The sequence below is a fragment of the Rhipicephalus sanguineus genome, chromosome 11, assembly GCF_013339695.2.
Source record: "Rhipicephalus sanguineus isolate Rsan-2018 chromosome 11, BIME_Rsan_1.4, whole genome shotgun sequence".
Classification (NCBI taxonomy): Eukaryota; Metazoa; Arthropoda; class Arachnida; order Ixodida; family Ixodidae; genus Rhipicephalus; species Rhipicephalus sanguineus.
The window spans coordinates 138,611,383-138,629,333 of NC_051186.1; the positions used below are offsets into that span (position 1 = coordinate 138,611,383).

The 17,951-nt window shown below is 45.7% G+C and overlaps 1 protein-coding gene across 1 annotated transcript in view; it reads left to right on the plus strand.

Annotated features, from left to right (window-relative positions):
* The window catches only part of LOC119374751 (uncharacterized), a 281,996-nt gene that overhangs the window by 141,333 nt on the left and 122,712 nt on the right, over positions 1-17,951 (plus strand). Inside the window, exon 8 of the mRNA XM_037644939.2 lies at positions 16,533-17,373. Within this exon, the coding sequence (XP_037500867.1) occupies positions 16,533-17,373 (841 nt within the window). The remainder of the gene's footprint in view (positions 1-16,532; positions 17,374-17,951) is intronic.

Genomic DNA, 17,951 nt, shown 5'->3' on the forward strand with positions numbered 1-17,951 from the left:
CTAACGCAGCTCACGAAGACCGACGTCAAATTCAGGTGGCAAACAGCACAAGTCGAAGCATTTCATGAACTGAAACGATGCCTGCAGACGCCCTCCGATACTTGCGCATTTCGACAAATACACCGATACGGTGATTCACACCGATCCAAGCAGCGTAGGACTCGACACCGTCCTTGTGCAGCAGACGGACGGACTGGAAAGGGTTGTCAGTTATGCTAGCCGGTCGCTGTCTAAGGCAGAGGCCAACTACTCCACAACAGAAAAGGAGTGCCTCGCCATCATCTGGGCTACGTCAAAGTCTCGCCCCTACTTCTACGGCAGGCCCTTCAAAGTTGTCAATGACCACCACGCTTTGTGTTGGCTAGCTAACTTGAAGGACCCTTCAGGTCGCCTCTCACGGTGGAGCCTAAGACTTCAAGAATTCGACATTACCGTCGTGTACAAGTCCGGAAGGAAACACTCCGATGCCGACTGCTTGTCTCGTGCCCCCGACGACCAGGATGATGACAGCTTCTTGGAAGCCATAAGTGCTGACGACTTTGCCGAACGACAGCGAGCCGACCCAGAACTGAAGGGTCTAGTAGAATACCTGGAGGGCAGGACCATCGTTGTCCCAAAAGTATTCAGGCAAGGATTGGCATCATTTTCCTTGGAAAACAACGTCCTCGTAAAGAAGAACTTCTCTCCGGCCCGAGCCAGCTACCTTATCGTTGTACCTTCGGGACTACGACCAGAAATTCTGCATACCCTGCACGACGGCCCGACGGCTGGACACCTCGGACTTCCCCGCACGCTCGCACGAGTACAGGAAAAGTACTACTGGCCGCGCCTTGCCGCTGACGTCACTCGCTATGTAAGGACGTGCCGGGACTGTTTGCGATGCAAGACACTGCCGACAAGGCCAGCAGGACTTCTGCAGCCCATTGAACCACCTCGCCGACCATTCCAGCAAATAGGTATGGACTTATTGGGGCCGTTCCCGACGTCGACTCTCAGAAACAAGTGGATCGCCTTAGCTACCGACTACCTCACTCGCTACGCCAAAACAGGGGCCCTGCCCAAAGACAGTGCCGCTGAGGTAGCCAAGTTTTTCATTGAGAACATCGTCCTGCATCATGGTGCCCCAGAGGTCCTCATCACCGACAGAGTTAAGGCTGTGAATACGGCCACACAAGCCACCGCCGGACCACCGAGTACCACCCACTGACCAACGGCCTGACCGAACGTCTAAATAAGACCATCGCCGACATGCTGGCCATGTACGTCGACGTCGAACACAAGACGTGGTACGCCATCCTTCCGTACATGACCGTTGCCTACAACGCGGTTGTACAAGAAACGACGCAGCTGACGCCATACAAGTTGTTCTACAGACGGAGCCTGGCAGCGACACTCGACGCCATGTTACCACATGTGACCGACGAGGAAAACATCGAAGTGACCACCTACCTACAGCGCGCTGAAGAAGCACGACAGCTCGCCCGCCATCAGACCAAAAACGAGCAGACGACTGACAGCCGCCGCTACAACCTTCGACAACGCCACATGGAATACCGGCCCGGTGATCGTGTATGGGTATGGATGCCAATACGCCGGCAGGGACTCAGTAAGAAGCTTCATCGACGATACTTTGGACCGTACAGGGTACTTCGACACCTCAGCGCCCTCGACTGCGAGGTTGTCCCTGACGGCATTACGAACTTTCAGCGGTGCAGTGCACGACCTGAAATTGTCCATGTCGTGCGCCTCAAGCCATATTACGCGCATTAGTGAATCTGAGGACTGTACTTTTGCTTTATTATTGTACTTTTTTGCTTGTGCTTATTGTTTATTGTAGTTTCTTGCTTTATTGTTGTTTTTTATTGTTCCATGCATTGGTCCCCTCCCTCCCCCGTGTTCTGTTTTAAGCATCGGGACGATGATTTTTCAGAGGGGGGCATTGCCACGTGCGTTTCTTATCATCACTTTTTGCTGCATTCGGTTTTTGCTCACAGAGACTGTCAGCAACGCTCAGCGCAAACCACGCCTCATTGTTCGAGAAGCTTCGCGATTATTGTAGACCGTTTTAAGATTGCGCGCAAGACACGAACACTCGAGCTTATTCTGGAGCTTGCGCGACCCACGATAACGCTGGAATATTCGACAGCACATGTATAATGCCAATGCGCTTCACCGCTTGTCAGTTTTATCGACGGCCGACGCTCTGTTCAACGTTATCAGCGTACGGTGTGCATCGCTGTAGTCTGACTTTCCGTTTCCTGACCACAGGTTCGGCCAAATAAAGAGTTTCATCTTCGACACACCGACTGCCGCCCTCGTCGACACCAGGACCCCGTGACAATATTGTGAAAACACTTCTTTTTAGAGGAAGAATGCTGCTAGAATATCTCTGGAGATGAAAGCAAGAAGTTTTCTAAAGGGACGTTACAATACTGATCTTTTGCTATTTTGATACTGTCTTTTAACTCTGTGCGCACGATGCTGAGTTTATGTATGTTCGACGGAGTGGGGTTCCGATGATGCTGTTTTCTTATCTTCGTTGCCCTTCAGCCCAAGAAAACGACTGGCATTTTCACTTTTGTTGGTACAAAATTGTGAACGCACTGCAATACAAGGTTCTTGAAGAAACACCAAAGGCCATCAACAGTACAAGTACTACATTCAGAAAGTAAAGTAATTCGAGAAAAATGTAAATCTAATGTGTGTAGTATTTCTACGTCATTGGAGCAAAGAGTCCACACATTCTTCCCTCTTGCCCTTTGGCACTTCATTAAGTTTAATACGGTTGGGTTGCTTAATTAGTTTGGTTAAATCATGAAAAAGAACTATATCTACTAAGCGTTTAGCTGCATTGAAGACTGCACAGGAATATCAGTATCCCATGTAACTGAAGGGATGTTGAAGTCACCGCCTAGTATTATATTGCTAGAGTAACCACGGACCGTGCAAAGAAATTCATTAAGCTTATTAAAGAATGCTTCGTCTGTGCCTCCACCGACTATGAACTTGAAAATCGACTATGAACTTAAGATTACCCGAGTCTACCTTCATGATTACGCATTCAAGATCTGGTATATGGGCTAATTTTTCAGCTTGTAAGGTTTCCTTAATTATGATTGCTACTCCGTTGCCTCGAGTACTCCTATCTTTGCAGTAGATACGGTAACCCTGAGGCGTGATCTCATCGTCACTAATGTCGGTGTGAAGCCAGGTTTTAGTAATTATCAAAAGATGAGGGTGATATGCTAACACAACACTGTCTAAATCATCGCTTTTTGCTTGAATACTACGGGCGTTAATATTTAAGCATCGAAAAGTCCTGCTATTGTTCGTGCCATTTCATTTGTTGCGAGTTTCTCTGGTAAGCGGTGTGTGCGCAGAGAGCATTTCACGCTGAACTTCATCTAATGTTAATAACCGACTGTCAATCTTAATTTTGTCATGCACAAGCTTGACCTTCGTGACCGATTTCCTAATATCTGAAGTGCTGTTCCACAGTAGCTTTCCAATGTGCTCGGCGCTTGCAGAAAAATCTTCTGAGGTAGATACTGTCTTCCCTTTCTATTTGAAGCAACTTCCCAAAATGTTAGCCTTTTCCCTGTGGTCAAAAAACTTCACGATCACTGGTCGCTTTTTACCGTGCTGTTTATGCCCTAGCCTATGAATCTGCTCGACTGAGTTTACGTTCACGTCTAAAGTATGCCTGAACACATTGATAGCTATGCTATATATGAGGTCATCAGAGGTGTCATCGTTCCTTTCTGGTATGCCGAACACAACAAGGTTGTTACATCTGCTTCTGTCCTCTAGATCAGTGATCTTAAATTCTAAGTTCTCAACTGTCTTTTCAAGACTGTTGAGTTTATCGCTGAAACCTTTCATTATCCCAGAAGCTTCCTCCACAGATTTCAGCTCCATTGGATGATGTTCTGACCGTCAATCAACTGTGTCAACAATTCCGAAGTGGAGGGCCCTGGATTGGATTCAATGTCCCCGCACATCAGTAGGGACAAAAACACTTGTTGAATGTTACAATACAGGGCATACAAACTCCATGGGCATGTCAGCTGAACGAAATATGGATTGCTAGATTCAACAGATGATACGGTGTTACTAACCTGCATGTAGAAAAAGATGACCAGCCAACGTGCTCACTGAAGGGATCTGGGGATGGGGGACGTCTTTTATCCACTTGTGGTGACGTTGATGGCACTGGAAGCAGCGTTGCCCAACCTTCGTCGATGATGGGGGACGCATGCGCGAAATCAGAACTATGCGCTTCGATGACAAAGTTGGTTGCATCTTGATGTGCGCTGGCCCTTGCTGTTGCACTGCACAGGAGGAGGGACTTCTAGCTTGTATGTATACTTCTTTACGTTACCGTGTTTCCGGATACCGGATGGAATCTGCACATGCGCGAACCTTTACGGAACATAAACTACTTGCCAGATAGGCTTTACATTTATGGCCCTATCTCTCAAATCCACCTTCGTTCGTAGCTGCTCGCGATATCCACTTCGCGGAGACTCCAGCCGCCGAGTCAAAATAAGCTGAAGTGCGAGCGCCACTTGCAATCACCTTGTTTCAGCAGGATTACCGAGGCTAGAGCGACCTAGAATACCGAATCCATAAACGTGAGAGGCCTAAAGCCTGTGACAGGCTGGATAGGTGGCACCATCTAGCGGGGCCAAGGTGAACCAGGCAAGCACAAAATTTAGAATAACAGAGAGCTGAGCTAGTTGGTGTTGTGGTGTCCTTACTTCTTTCTTGTGTCCGTGTTTGCACGCCCTGTCTTTTTAAAATAAGCACAAAATTGTTATTGCAGAAACATCGGGCATTCTACTTCCAATGTAAATGCCTTGCAACAGCATAATTACTAATGAGTTGCCTTTCTAATAATTTTTTACCTCAAAAACACTAAGCAAAAACAAACATGTCCATGAACGTGGTTGCACGGAGCGTCACAAGATGTCGACACTATCGTCCCGTAGCCCGGTACTGCTACACCCCTTTGCGTATACCGGGATACTGCACACGCTAAAAACCTCTTATGATTTTGCCGCAGCAGCAATTCAATATTATCTAAATTAAATGTAGCTTAAATGCAGTTATCATCACCATTTAGTGGTTTGTGCAAACGTAAAGGTAGACGTTTACGTATGGCGAGCTAAAACTTTTCTAAAACATGCGTTCCGGTAACACGGTAAACGCAGTCTGGCATTCCGGTAAAACGGTAATGTTAAAAAGTATACGTACAAGCTAAAAGTCCCTAATATCTACGCATAGAAAAGAAGCAGCTTGAACATGGTGCTACAAGATGACGAGCCAACGTGCCCACTGAAGGGATCCTAGGATGGGGGCGTCTTTTATCCACTGTGGTGACGTTGATGGCACTGGAAGCAGCGTTGCCCAACCTTCGTCGATGATGGGAAATGCATGCGCGAAAGCAGAACTATGCGCTTCGATGACAAAGTTAGTCGCATCTTGATATGCGCTGGCCCTTGCTGTTGCACTGCGCAGGAATATCTGCACATAGAAAAGAAGCGGCTTGAACATGATGCTACGAGATGACCAGCCAACGTGCCAATGAGCCAATTAGCCCTCAGCTCGTACTCCCAGCAAACGTGATTCCTTTCAAAATTATTCTTATTGCCGAGAAATCTGAGACAGCAGTTTTCTGGAATATCATGTGTGATTGTCAATGGTTCCGTGCACTTAGAGAACACATCAAGCATGCGTGTGGCATCATGACTGAACGTCTCTGACGGGGTTCAAAGAAAAAGGAGGTTATACCCCTGTCACACTGGAGGTGCAAATGTCATTAGGTTCGAAGATCATTCGGTGCACCGAATATCATTCGATCCGTGGTGGTGCTACATTGGAAAAACTAATGTCATTCGTTCATGATACCAATGTCGATAATTAAAAAAAAGAAGGACGGAAAAGTTGAGGAAGGTAAATGTAGTGTGGTATAAAAGGGAAGTTATTTATTTTAGAATGTATGTCGGTAGTCGCGTCGCTAAATAGACACAGAGAGAAATGTTATTTTGTAGAGTATCCGGTCAAAAGAAGCCAAGATGATGCTTAGCCAGTAGCCATCAGTGAACCCAACACAACAAACATGGCCGACATGGCAGTGCCGCTGCACGACGACGCCAAGCTGCAGCATGTAAAGCGTTTAGTTGCTTTGTACTTGGCGTTGCGCAAAAAGCTGATGATCCCATTGCTGCAAGCACATGTGCGCACAGGTACAGCACATGCGTCTGTTTGTTTAATATGGAAGCATGGCCGACAGCGCCGGGAGGCGAGCTGCGTCCAGACACCACTGAGGTGGAGAGTAAAAACCTTTTGCAAAAGCGTTCCGTACACATGTGTCTTTAAAATGATAGATGACTTAAAAAACGCAAAACTAATAGCGTGTTAGCATGAATTCTTCCGAAATTGAGAATGCGGAATGGCACATTCTAAGTAGTCTCTGGGGTGGAGAGTACACATTCGGTCCGAGTGCGACGGCGAATGTGTTTCTCGAACTCATTCGATTTTTTAAGTCAGTCGATCCTGATGACATTAAATATCGCTGTGTAGCAGCCGCATAAGGTCATTAGATGCGAATGTCATTCCATTCGAATGACATTAAAACGTCCAGTGTGACAGGGGTATGACACTTATTACATTTGCGTTTGCAATCTCAGTTTTAAGTTTTCTGTTCTTGCGGGCAAAATAGGGATAGCTTAAGATCGGCACTATGCACGAACCAATACAGATACATGTTTTTGTATAAACACTTTCCCATCCCATTCGGAGAACGTGTTTCTCAGAACGAATGCAGCTCCAGAAACCCTCCCACAGAGATGCCAACGGAATTAATAAACTTGAGCTGAACGTAAGCCTCAATAGCTTCTTGGGCGCAAATTAGTAGCTGCTCATGTGGCAGAGAATAATAAAGGCTCCCAACATCTACAGACAGGGTGTAAAAATTATTTTGAGATTTTTCTTTGAGAAATTTTATGACATTGTCTGAACTCTTAGTAAGAAAGGGGTCATTTACATCTAGTACATTCAACTTCTTTTTTAAGAAAAGAGATACTGATTTTTGCTATGAATCCCGTTCTGACACGATAATCTGTACTGGCCACTTCGGCCTGTGGGATCTTAATGCAAAAAATATTTTGAGACCACGTGCTTATATTCGTGATTTCTCGAGCTAATTTTTCCAAGTTAAATTTTAAATGTGAAGCATTGCTTAGCAAACCTTTGGCACTTTGACCGACCGACCGATCCACCCACCCATCCATCCATCCATCCATCCATCTTCTAGCTAGCCATCTACGTCTAGGTGCTCTCTTGATCGCCTCCTTAACTTGGTGTATACCAAAATTGGCATGGGAGGGTAAGAGAATTTGACGAATATGACTGTTGGGTCAATGAATAACGCGAAAGGAAGCTGTCGAGCCAAGCGCAAGCTCCTCATCCTAAACTTCACACCTAATGCTGGCGTTATCAATGTGGTGCTAATGGTTGTCTAGATAAAAAAAAATCAATAAAGGCAGATGGAATTGTAACTGCACCAGAGATCGAAGGCCTGAACGACGAGATGCAGCTTGCCAGTGCTTCGAACGATGGTGCAGTCGGAGTGCTGTGCTTGTGTGAATGCCGAATATCGAAGGGCTTCACTAGTCCAGTCAAGATGAAGATCATAGTGTCTCCCAGGCAAACAAATGATAATGTAGACGACTATGGCTGCCAGGTTTGCGAAGCTAAAAGAACACCCCCTTGACACGATTACCAACAGGTGTGACGGGGCGTTTGGCGAGGTTTCCGAAGATGAATCTACGATCACCATTGCAAATGTCACATCGGCAAGCATTATGCAGACTTGGGACACGATGACGTCATACAAAGGTCGGACTTCCTGTGTCTAACCACAATATGTCATGTACTACTTTACTGGGCTTCCCTCAGCTTTCATGATCTATGGTGTTTGTGATAGCAGAGCCACGCATAATTTTTTTTTTTTCGTTTTGTTTTTCTAGATGCAAATACACACCTCAATATTAAATAGAGAAAGTAACCAAATGATGTGTGGCGAATCTCGTCTGCCTGGAGATTTTTTTAATAGCATTTTTACTGTTATTTTTGTAGTTAAATTTTCAGATTTCATACAAAATTGGGGGACACTTAAGCTTCACCTTTTAGAGTTGAACACGATAGCGATATCCAGCCCCATCCTCATCGTGCTCTACTTCGCTTGTCATTATGTTCAGTCGCCCGTCTCACACACACACACACACACACACACATACTCGACATACCTATAGTAACGGTAAAGGTTTCTGCCCTTTTCAACAGCACTTTTATGACAACAGTGTACCCACTACGTGTGTGTAAGAGAATGCGCACACCGATGTATACACTCAAACCTCATTATAACAAAGTTGCATCTGCCACGAAAATAACTTCGTTATATCCGAAAATTCGTTATAAACGTTTATTTATAACACTGTAGCTATGACAAGACTATTCTTCATTTACTTCGTTATAACCGATAATTCGTTATATCCGTGTTCGTTATAACGAGGTTTGAGTGTATGCCCTTTGTAATGGGTGGCATGCTTTAAACCAGCAGCAATTACGCGCGTGATACTTTTTCGAAGTTGCGATGCACCCACCACGTGTTCGTAAGGGAATACACACAGTAATGCATGGTGTCTACTGACTGGGAAAACCGGGAATTCTCAGAGATTTTGGATAGTCTGGAAATACTCATGGAAATCTCAGGGAAATTCTGTTCCCATCAGGGAAAATCCACAGTAACCTTATTGAAAGGGAACAAAAGTCGCGGTAAAGCTGGCTCGAGGTTTTGTGAACGCATTTTTCAAATCGAACGGCCGCTGCGGGGAAGGGGTGCACCTTGATGCTCTCCTTGCCTTCGGAGCGGTGGAGTGGGAGAGAATCCGGCTAATGCGCGGCATGCGGGAACCATGAACCATTGCACGTCATATCGCGCAATGTTTTCAGGGTGTTCTGTGACTCCGCCGTGTAGTTCTGTATTCTTTGTCGCGAGTGCTGTGCTAGTGCCCGATATGGTGTTTTTGTTATCGCCGCATGCCAACTAACAATCATGATTAGTTACAGAGGCGGTAGCAGTAGATGTAACGAGCTTGAGTTATCTTGCAAGCGATCGCGATCGTTCAGGAAGCGGATGTCGTCGACAAGGCTAGTATCTTGCAAGCCATCACGATCGGTGAGATAAAAGATTATGCTTGTTGGCGGTTATCGGAGAGCTCACTCGCTCTGATCCCGAGCTTCAAAGATGCTATTTAGGACTATGTGATGAATAGAATAAATTTCCAGGTGAGAGCGAGCGTAACTAACAGGCCAATTTACAACAAGTGAAAGGTTTTTCTTTTTTTTCCCCGGTGAGGGCACTGCTGAAACACGTTTTAGGCAGTCAACCGATATTTTGGGGGGCTGAAGCTCGCAGTTATCAGCCACGCAAGTGCTTATGTGGATGTTTTGCTACAAAGCCGAATTACAAAACTTTTCATAGCCAAGGCATAGCGGCGAACAAACTTCGCGACACCGGCACAGGTCTCACTTGCTCGGTTCGGCGCGCGATGTCACGAAACTGAAACGTGGCCACCATAATCGGATGTGGCGTACTTCAGGCTGTTGCCGTGCTTTCATGCGATCTTGGCCGGCAGCTTTCTTTGCTTTTTTTTATATATAGACACTCCATTATATATATATTATATAGACACTCAATTATACACACTCAATTATATAGACACTCCAGGCGAATTTTTCGCCTTCGCCATGATCTTCCTAATCAAGACCAAATCGTGATTACATCACCCCGCGCATCGTATACTCTATGTGCGAGTGAAAGTGCGCGAGCGCTGCCGATGAGTGGGGTTTAAGCAGAAATGAAATGAGCCTACCGTCTCCTCCGCGCGATGGGCACGTGGAGATAGGAGCCGGAGGGTTTGGGAGGGAGGGGGGAGGCTGCGTGAGTCCAACAGGAAGCGCGTACTTTGTACCAGTGGGTGTGGTCGCGTGTGCCGCGATACCTTTAGAGATCAGCAGACAGCTCATACCTTTGTAGGTGTTGTGGCTCTAATTGCAAAACTTCCTATGAAGCCATAGCAGAGGCAGATCCAGAGGGGAGGGCGGCGATCACCTCCCCCCCCCCTCCCCAAAGCCAGCCCCCGTCACCTCCCTTCCGTGCCTGTTGTCCGACTCCTTTGTGAGGCTGCTTTGTGTACCACTGCCCGAATAGGGTAAAGAGAATCTTATCCCTGCTCTCTACCTCTCCTCATGGCTCTACCCTTTCCTGCTTCGCTATGCACATTTCCAGCGAAGGCTTCTTAGGCGCCGCCATAATCGCCTCTGGGCTATTGTAAATATGCGTGACCTACCAAAATGCACTGCTGAGGCGGTGGCTTCAGCCTTTTTACCCCCCCCCCCCTTCCACCTGGATCTGCCCCTGAGTCATAGATAGGTCACTTCTCTTATTGCAGTGGTTGCGTTTCCTGAAGGAGTGAGCTGCTAGCCTATACTCTATAAAATTCCTATTTGTTGCTATCGGATTCATTATTTCGCTCTCGCGGTGAAACTGACTTTTTTTCTAACGTGCGACGGTTTTCGATGTTGTGCGTTCGCGAAGAGCAAATGGTTCGGCTGGGCAACGTGATAGCAAAGGCGTCGCAGTGCTCTGGGCAACGCGCGAGGATTTGACAAGAAGCCACAGCAGCAGAATAAGTACAATTCCACAGTGCGTTAAACCTGTATTTGTTTCGTCTCTACACGTGACACTCTGGCAAGGCATCTAAATGTGATTGCTGCACCTCAAGCTCAATCAACCAAACTGATCTTTTTTCACGCAAAAAAAGAAGTTTTTTCATGTTGCGGTATTAGTCGAACATTCTTGTGGCATTTTCAGTTTAAAATTAATCCTTCGGTAACTATGCCTTGCATCAAAGGTCAAATTTCAGTTTCACTTTCTTCATAACGAAGTAAATTGCCGCTTTTACCAACTCCGCTATATTGAGGTTGAACTGTTCTCTGTACTATTCAAATGGGATTAAGTCATCTTGATTTTTTAACGTGCGTACTAGCGAGTAATATCATCGAGCGACATTATGTCTACCCATCTTGACATAAAACAAAGTCCTGTTTTACTCAGGGAATTTGAGCAAAAAGACTCAGGGAAAACCTGGAAAACTCAGGGAATTTAGAAATGTCAACTCAGTAGACACCCTGGTAATGTGTGTGCCTTTTGTAATGGGTGGCTGGCTTTTAACCACCAACTCGTTATGCAGTTCACATGGTGTGTTGCCCGATCGCAATATACGGTTGTACCCCGTTTTACTGCGATATTACATCTCGTACTGTGACACCTGTACACAGGACGCATATGTTTGTGAAGCATTAAAGTTAATTTCAGTGCACTTCCAAGCAATGGAGTGGCTCTGTGGTAGAACACCTGCTTGCCATGCAGACAGCCTAGGTTCGATTCTCACTCGAACATAATATTTTTTATTTTTTATTTTTTCGATCACGGACAAGATGATGATTTTTCGCTCACAACCAGCGACACCGATGCCGACACCGGAATTTCTGTAGAACGAGCTCTTTAATGCTGTCGCGTTAAAATCCTGTCGCGTACATCGTCAAACCCTTTCCTCCAGGCACGTGTGGCACATACACGTTTACCACGGACCGCGGAGTACAGGCATGCGCCACAGGTGATTGACCGTTTATATCTACCCAGGAACGGCGAGAACAGACTTTGGTAGCTTAAATGCGAGAGCGTTAAAAAAAACCGACATCGGCAGCGTTGACCTGACGAATGGAAAGACCGAAAATTAGAATCCCAGCAGGAATCGAACCCAAGCATTCTACGTGGCAATCAGGTATTCTACCACAGAGCCATGCCATGTCTATAAACTGGTTTGGAAAAGGAGCCTATACAGGTGTAATGTCGGTGCAATGTCAGTTGTGGTTATGGTGCTGGCTATCTAATTTTGCAAGAAAGCTATAAACACTACATGATACTCCTGCGATGTGTACTCCTATGATACAGGCATTATATTAGTCTGTGGTTCCAGTGTTGGCTCCACTTTTATAGCAGTCTAATAAACATTACATTTGTATTCCTATGATTCAGCAAGCTATATTGAGGCATTGCTCGAACCCGGAGGAATACATTAATGAAGGATACGTATGATAATCACATCATCACACTGTATAGTGCACTTAGTCCGCCAGAACGACGCTGTGTCCTCTTCATTTCTTACGGGGCTGGGCGATGGCCTCATGCTGACCGAGGATGATGCCAGATTGACTGACAGTGGCTACATAGGCCACATATGCCCAGGTAGTCTACGAATACAACAAGCACCATCCACTGATGTTGGTCTACGTAGCACTATCCAGGCCTACCAGCCTCGATGGCCTATACCTTACCAACGTGAAGGGTGACTTCAGGTTCCAACATGTCACCGGCTCTATCGACAGACAATTTGTCGACGACATGACCGAGGCATCCACGATTTCTAACAGCTGTACTATACCTCATACTTCACTACACATGGACCCCTCGTCACCGCGATCACGACCGGATCCAATAACAAGTCATGACCAGCTGCTGGTGCTCAATGACCATGGTGATGATGACCTTGTTCGAGAACTGTCAAGAACCTCTTCCACACATGCACACGGGTTCGTGAAACGTGCGTGCATTCTCCATCATAAGGGACAAGTATAAGCACTACATACCAGCTTACCGCTTCTGGTGTTGGTAATACCCATGTTGCCGTTGGCAGCATTACCCGACTGTAAACAACTGGTTATATAACACATATGTGGCTCTTCAACATATATGTGTGCATATAAAATTTATACAAATCTTTAGCGTCACTTTGGAATGTTTTACTTCCCGCCGCATGCTTCGCATAACATCGACTCCCACGGTACGTGGGATCTGCTGATTTTTTCGCAAAGCTTCTTCGCTACGGTTCTTGCTTTGATAAGCGAGAAATTACCTTTCTTCACAAAAGCAGACTAAAGTATCACCGGCCTTCTTTTTCAACTATTCAATTGGAATTAACATAAAACCCCCCTCCTTATCTGCAGGAAGCAGAGCTAGATTATTTTACAGCGAAAGCTGTTATGAGATCACAACAAGGGCCGTTTTTGGCGCCGTAGTTGTGCGCCGCCGGTGTCTGTAACCACTATCGCGCGAAATTAGAAAAAAAACTATATAAGAAAAAATGTCCGGGATGCAACGAGGTTCGAACCTGGGCCCCCTGCGTGAGAGCCCAGTATTCTACCTCAGATCCATGCCGGTTCTTGAAACTGCTCTGCAAGAAAACCTTCATGTGATGGGCTTCATGTTGGGAAGGAACCTCATTAACATATGTAATGTAGTATGGTAGAAGAGTAAAATAACAACCAGGCGTCACACAATGCAAATTGCACAACGAGTGGGCTGTTGAATGGTTCCAACCCATTACAAAGGGCTCAGCCATAATTCTTTATCGTCATCAGCCACAGTATCAACAAAGTGCACATAATGCCTTACAGGTGTTTGGCGGGTACTAGGTTCTTCGCAGAATGACGAAAAATTGCATAGTGGCTGCTTCCCTACTTCACAAAAATTATGATGATTTATAACATAGTGGGTTCCTCGCAAGTGCACTTTTATTGGTGGCCAAGGAAGCCCATAAGGTTCCCATGATCTATTTCCTCAGGGCCTCAATAAAGTTAATTTCGTCTCTCTCTCTTTCTCACGTTAACGAATGTTAAATGCGTGGTGGGAGAGTTGAATAACAACCGGGCGTCACACAATGCGAATTACATAGCTGGTGGATCGTTTAAAGCTCCCAACACATTACAAAGGGTGAGCCATAATTCTTCATCGTCATCAATTGTCACATCAACAAAGGGCACATAATGCCTTAGAGATGGTACCTCGCTTCTCCGCAGAATGACAAGCAATGTCGTGATGGGTGCTTCCGAACTTCACAAAAATAATATTTGTGGCGTAGTGGATATGTTGCTAGTGTACTTGTATTAGTAGCGACAAGAGATTTTATAACGGGCTCTAGAAAGGCCGCTCTTCCTGCTTTCGCTGTGACTGTGCTGCGCTTTTCGTGCAGGCCTGGCGTTTTTTTTTCGAATGAAATTCGTGCACACGATTAACCAGCACGAGCGGCCTTGAGGGCCTTGCCCTCATCGCTACATCAACGCCAGCCAATATGCACCTTCCACTTCACTCCCTTAAGCACATTTTTACACATTTCTAACTAATGTCAATAGTTCTGGTGCCTACAACTTAGGCTCAACAGCGAAAAAGTGTCTTTCACATATTGTGTAAGAGCAGCTACCTTCATGCTAAGAAGTCAGGCTGCCAGAAAATGAACAGGGAAGGGTGGGCACAACGTTGTGTACAAGCTACTGTTGTCCTGTGGCAAAGCATGCGTAGGACAAATGGGGAGGTGTGCTAACCGGAGACACAGGCCTCTTAGCCTTCCACTGCAGGTGCAAACCCCAGTACACGAAATGCAGTGTAATAGGAAGAAGCCCAGCGCAAACGAGACGGGAGATCATCAAAGCGTCGGAGATTGTAAGGCTGGGAGAAGCTTATGTTAGCATTAGTTGAATTAACAAGGAAAGAAACTGACTTTCTTAAACAAAATGCGGACAATGCCCTGAAGGCGATGACACATCTTCAGACCTCATCATCTCACAGACTGACATGTTATCTAAGATCCATTTCATCAATCTGTAAGCCAAGATGTACACATGTTTGCAGATCCTTTCTGATTTAATTTTTGTTCCTGACGAATGCGCCTGGTGCGCTGCTTTTCAGCCTATATATTTGTGTGACACCTACTGAAATAGATCATATGTTGGAAGTTAGCGCTGTGTTCGTGTAGTCCTTCTTCTGACCTCTGTCTTGCTCAACAGTGCGCTAAAACAGTGAAATTTTCAATAACCTCTTAACTAAAAAATATCATAAAAAAATTTCGTTCTACCCTACAAAAAACTCACAATGGAAAGGGATATTGTGTTAAAGCCAGTGTATGACATTCTTTTGTGTGAAGAAGCTGACTGATGGCTGTTCTTTGACTGTTGGCCTTGCCCCGCCACGGTGGTCTAGTGGTTATGGCGCTCAACTGCTGACCCGAAGGTCGCGGGATGGAATCCCGGCCGCGGCGGCTGCATTTTCGATGGAGGCGAAAATGTTTGAGGCCCGTGTACTTAGATTTAGGTGCACGTTAAAGAACCCCAGGTGGTCGAAATTTTCGGAGCCCTCCACTATGGCGTCTCTCATAATCATATCGCGGTTTTGGGACGTTAAGCCCCAGATATTATTATTACTGTTGGTCTTGTCTCCTTGTTTTGCATTGCAGCCGCATTTTGTGTTTCATGCTGATAAAAATATGTACCAAAAAGACTGTAATGCTCCAAGTGATCCCAAACTTCATTTTGTCTGCTCTAAACCTGCTACATAACATAATTCCTCCTGCTCCAAACCTGGCCCTTTTTTTCTGCTCCAAAAATCGCTACAAATCCTGAACAGGCTGGACCACAATGGAAACCTAATTTTACAAAGTTGCCAATCTAAATTTTTTATTCCCTAGCAGCTACCTATAGGGTTCAGTGTTGTCATCAACCCAAATGAATGAAACTACCTTGCACCAAATTCGATTTAACAAAGCTTTTCCGGGAAAAAAGTGAGTAAAAAAGTATTGATTTCTTTATAATTTTGACACCGGCTGATACTTCTTCGAGTGCACACTGTAATGCCATTGCACTAAAGCTAACATCTAGCCACCCTAGCCACGACCTTAGTTTTATTTTGACGAGGGTACACACCACACCCACCACCGGACTTAGCAGTTGGTAGCATTCTTATGTACCACATGGCCCTAGAGGTAGGTAGTTGTGCTTTATTCTTCCTATCGTAAATGCTCCTTCAGGAACACTATGCGGGTTTCATGGTTTATGTGACAGATGGCACTCACAACATTTTTGCTCAGCCTGCTTGCACTATCACTGCATTCGTTCTCCCAGTCTTTGCATAGCAGAAGCCTGTCATAGCTTTATGTGACTGTCTACCTGACATGGAAGGTTCTAGGCACTGGCTGCCATCACGGACTTTTGATTTGTGCAGGCGTTTGTTAGGGGGCAAATGCCATGGCATGGTCTCTTTTGAGTGTAGCTACGTTACAATATTATATTTCAAAGCACTGAAAAGCCCCCTTCTCGATTTTACGAACTTCCTGATCTAACGAAATGAAATAATTAAAGTATGTTGAATAGAGTTTCAACTGCATATATGTTGGTATATTAAATAATGTTGGATAAAAGCCAACGGGCTGGCCAGCTTTTGTTTAGGTGCATTACATGTGGTGTTTCGTTTTGCATACGCATGGCTTGCTGCTGCTGTCTTTTTACGTGGGCTTTCTTTTTTCTTTCTGTTCACACTTGTGTTTGCTCACAGACATTGTTTTATTGCCCAGGGCTGGCCAGCAAACATTTCCGGACACGCCACGGACTGCGAAAAGCCACCACGAAGCTGCCTGGTGGACATTTCAGTTACACTGCCAAGGTGGACAGTCATAGTATGCAGGCAACTTCTCCAAAGAAGCTCTCCGAAAGCCAGGTGGCAGCCTCCAATCACAAGTCTCCAACAAGAAAAGTTGCGGACACACAGCCTAGTGATTTGGAGCCAGCTTCTCCTCCCCGGAAGCAGGTGTGCTCACCAAAGTCTTCCCCGTCCAACAAAGTGGTGGCAGGGCCTTCATCACTTAGCAAGGACAAAGGTGTTTTCGAGGATGGCACAGCAAATGAGTTGGAAAAGATATCAGTAGAGGTTGTGGCGGCGAGCTGCATGTCTTCTGAGGCAAAGTCATTGAGAGAGTTCCGGATATCAAAACACTTGCAGGCACAACCACGTACCCAAGAGCCTTCTGTGGGCACATTTATGAGCACTAGTTCAGCGCGCCCAGTTGTGTTGGTGAAGGATTTTCTCAAAGGTGGTCAACTGTCGGATGCTTCGTTGCGAGAAGACAGAAGAATGCCAACTAAGGAGACAACTCTCGTCGCACCTCATGTGCGCAGTGACTACTGGCAGAACACGGCTGCCTGGGACATCTACAAGTTTTTGAAAGCAAGGCAGACTGTCCAGACACCAGAGAACCGAGCCAAGTCGCCTGTGACTGTGGAAGTGTGTTTGGCTGATCTTTCGACAGACCCAGCCATATCGGATGAAGATGTGGCAGAAGTCAGCCAAACTCTTCCTGCTCAGCACCTTCCAAGTGTTGCACAGAGCAAAGGGCCAGCATTCATCAAAGCAAGCTCGTGAGTTTTTTCTTTTTTTTTTCATTATTATTAACCAGCCTTCTTTGACGAGTTCAGTAATAATGTTGCACCTGTGGAGAGAAGATTCGTGCTAAATTTTGTAGTGATCAGACTTGCATGCTCCACTTTACAACATTCATTGAAGCCATAGTGCTGTTATGACAGTGACCATAGAAAGTGGACGGGACGTGTGCTAACTTTACAAGTTCCAAAAACACTCGTATTTTCTCATTTAAGGATGAAATGCTGTTTGAGAACCAAGCAATCATTTCATAAGCACTAGTGCATGTGGCAGGTATAACATTGAGAACTAAGGCCCCTTCATTCTGAAAAGCTGTGCCATTGCATCCCGACCTGCACCGTTGACATCCGCATGTTTCTTGCTTCTTTTGCTGCACTGGCATGTCTAGCATGCTGATTGGCTGCTACGCATGATACTGCTCCGACCAGCAACCTCAACGTCACGAGAATATCGTGAAGCTCGTTTTGGGTATTTTTTACCCTTTGTTCAGCTACCGTGCGCTTTCCAAGTGTGGTTTTGACTGCCACTGCGAATGTGCGCTTTCCAAGTCAGCTGT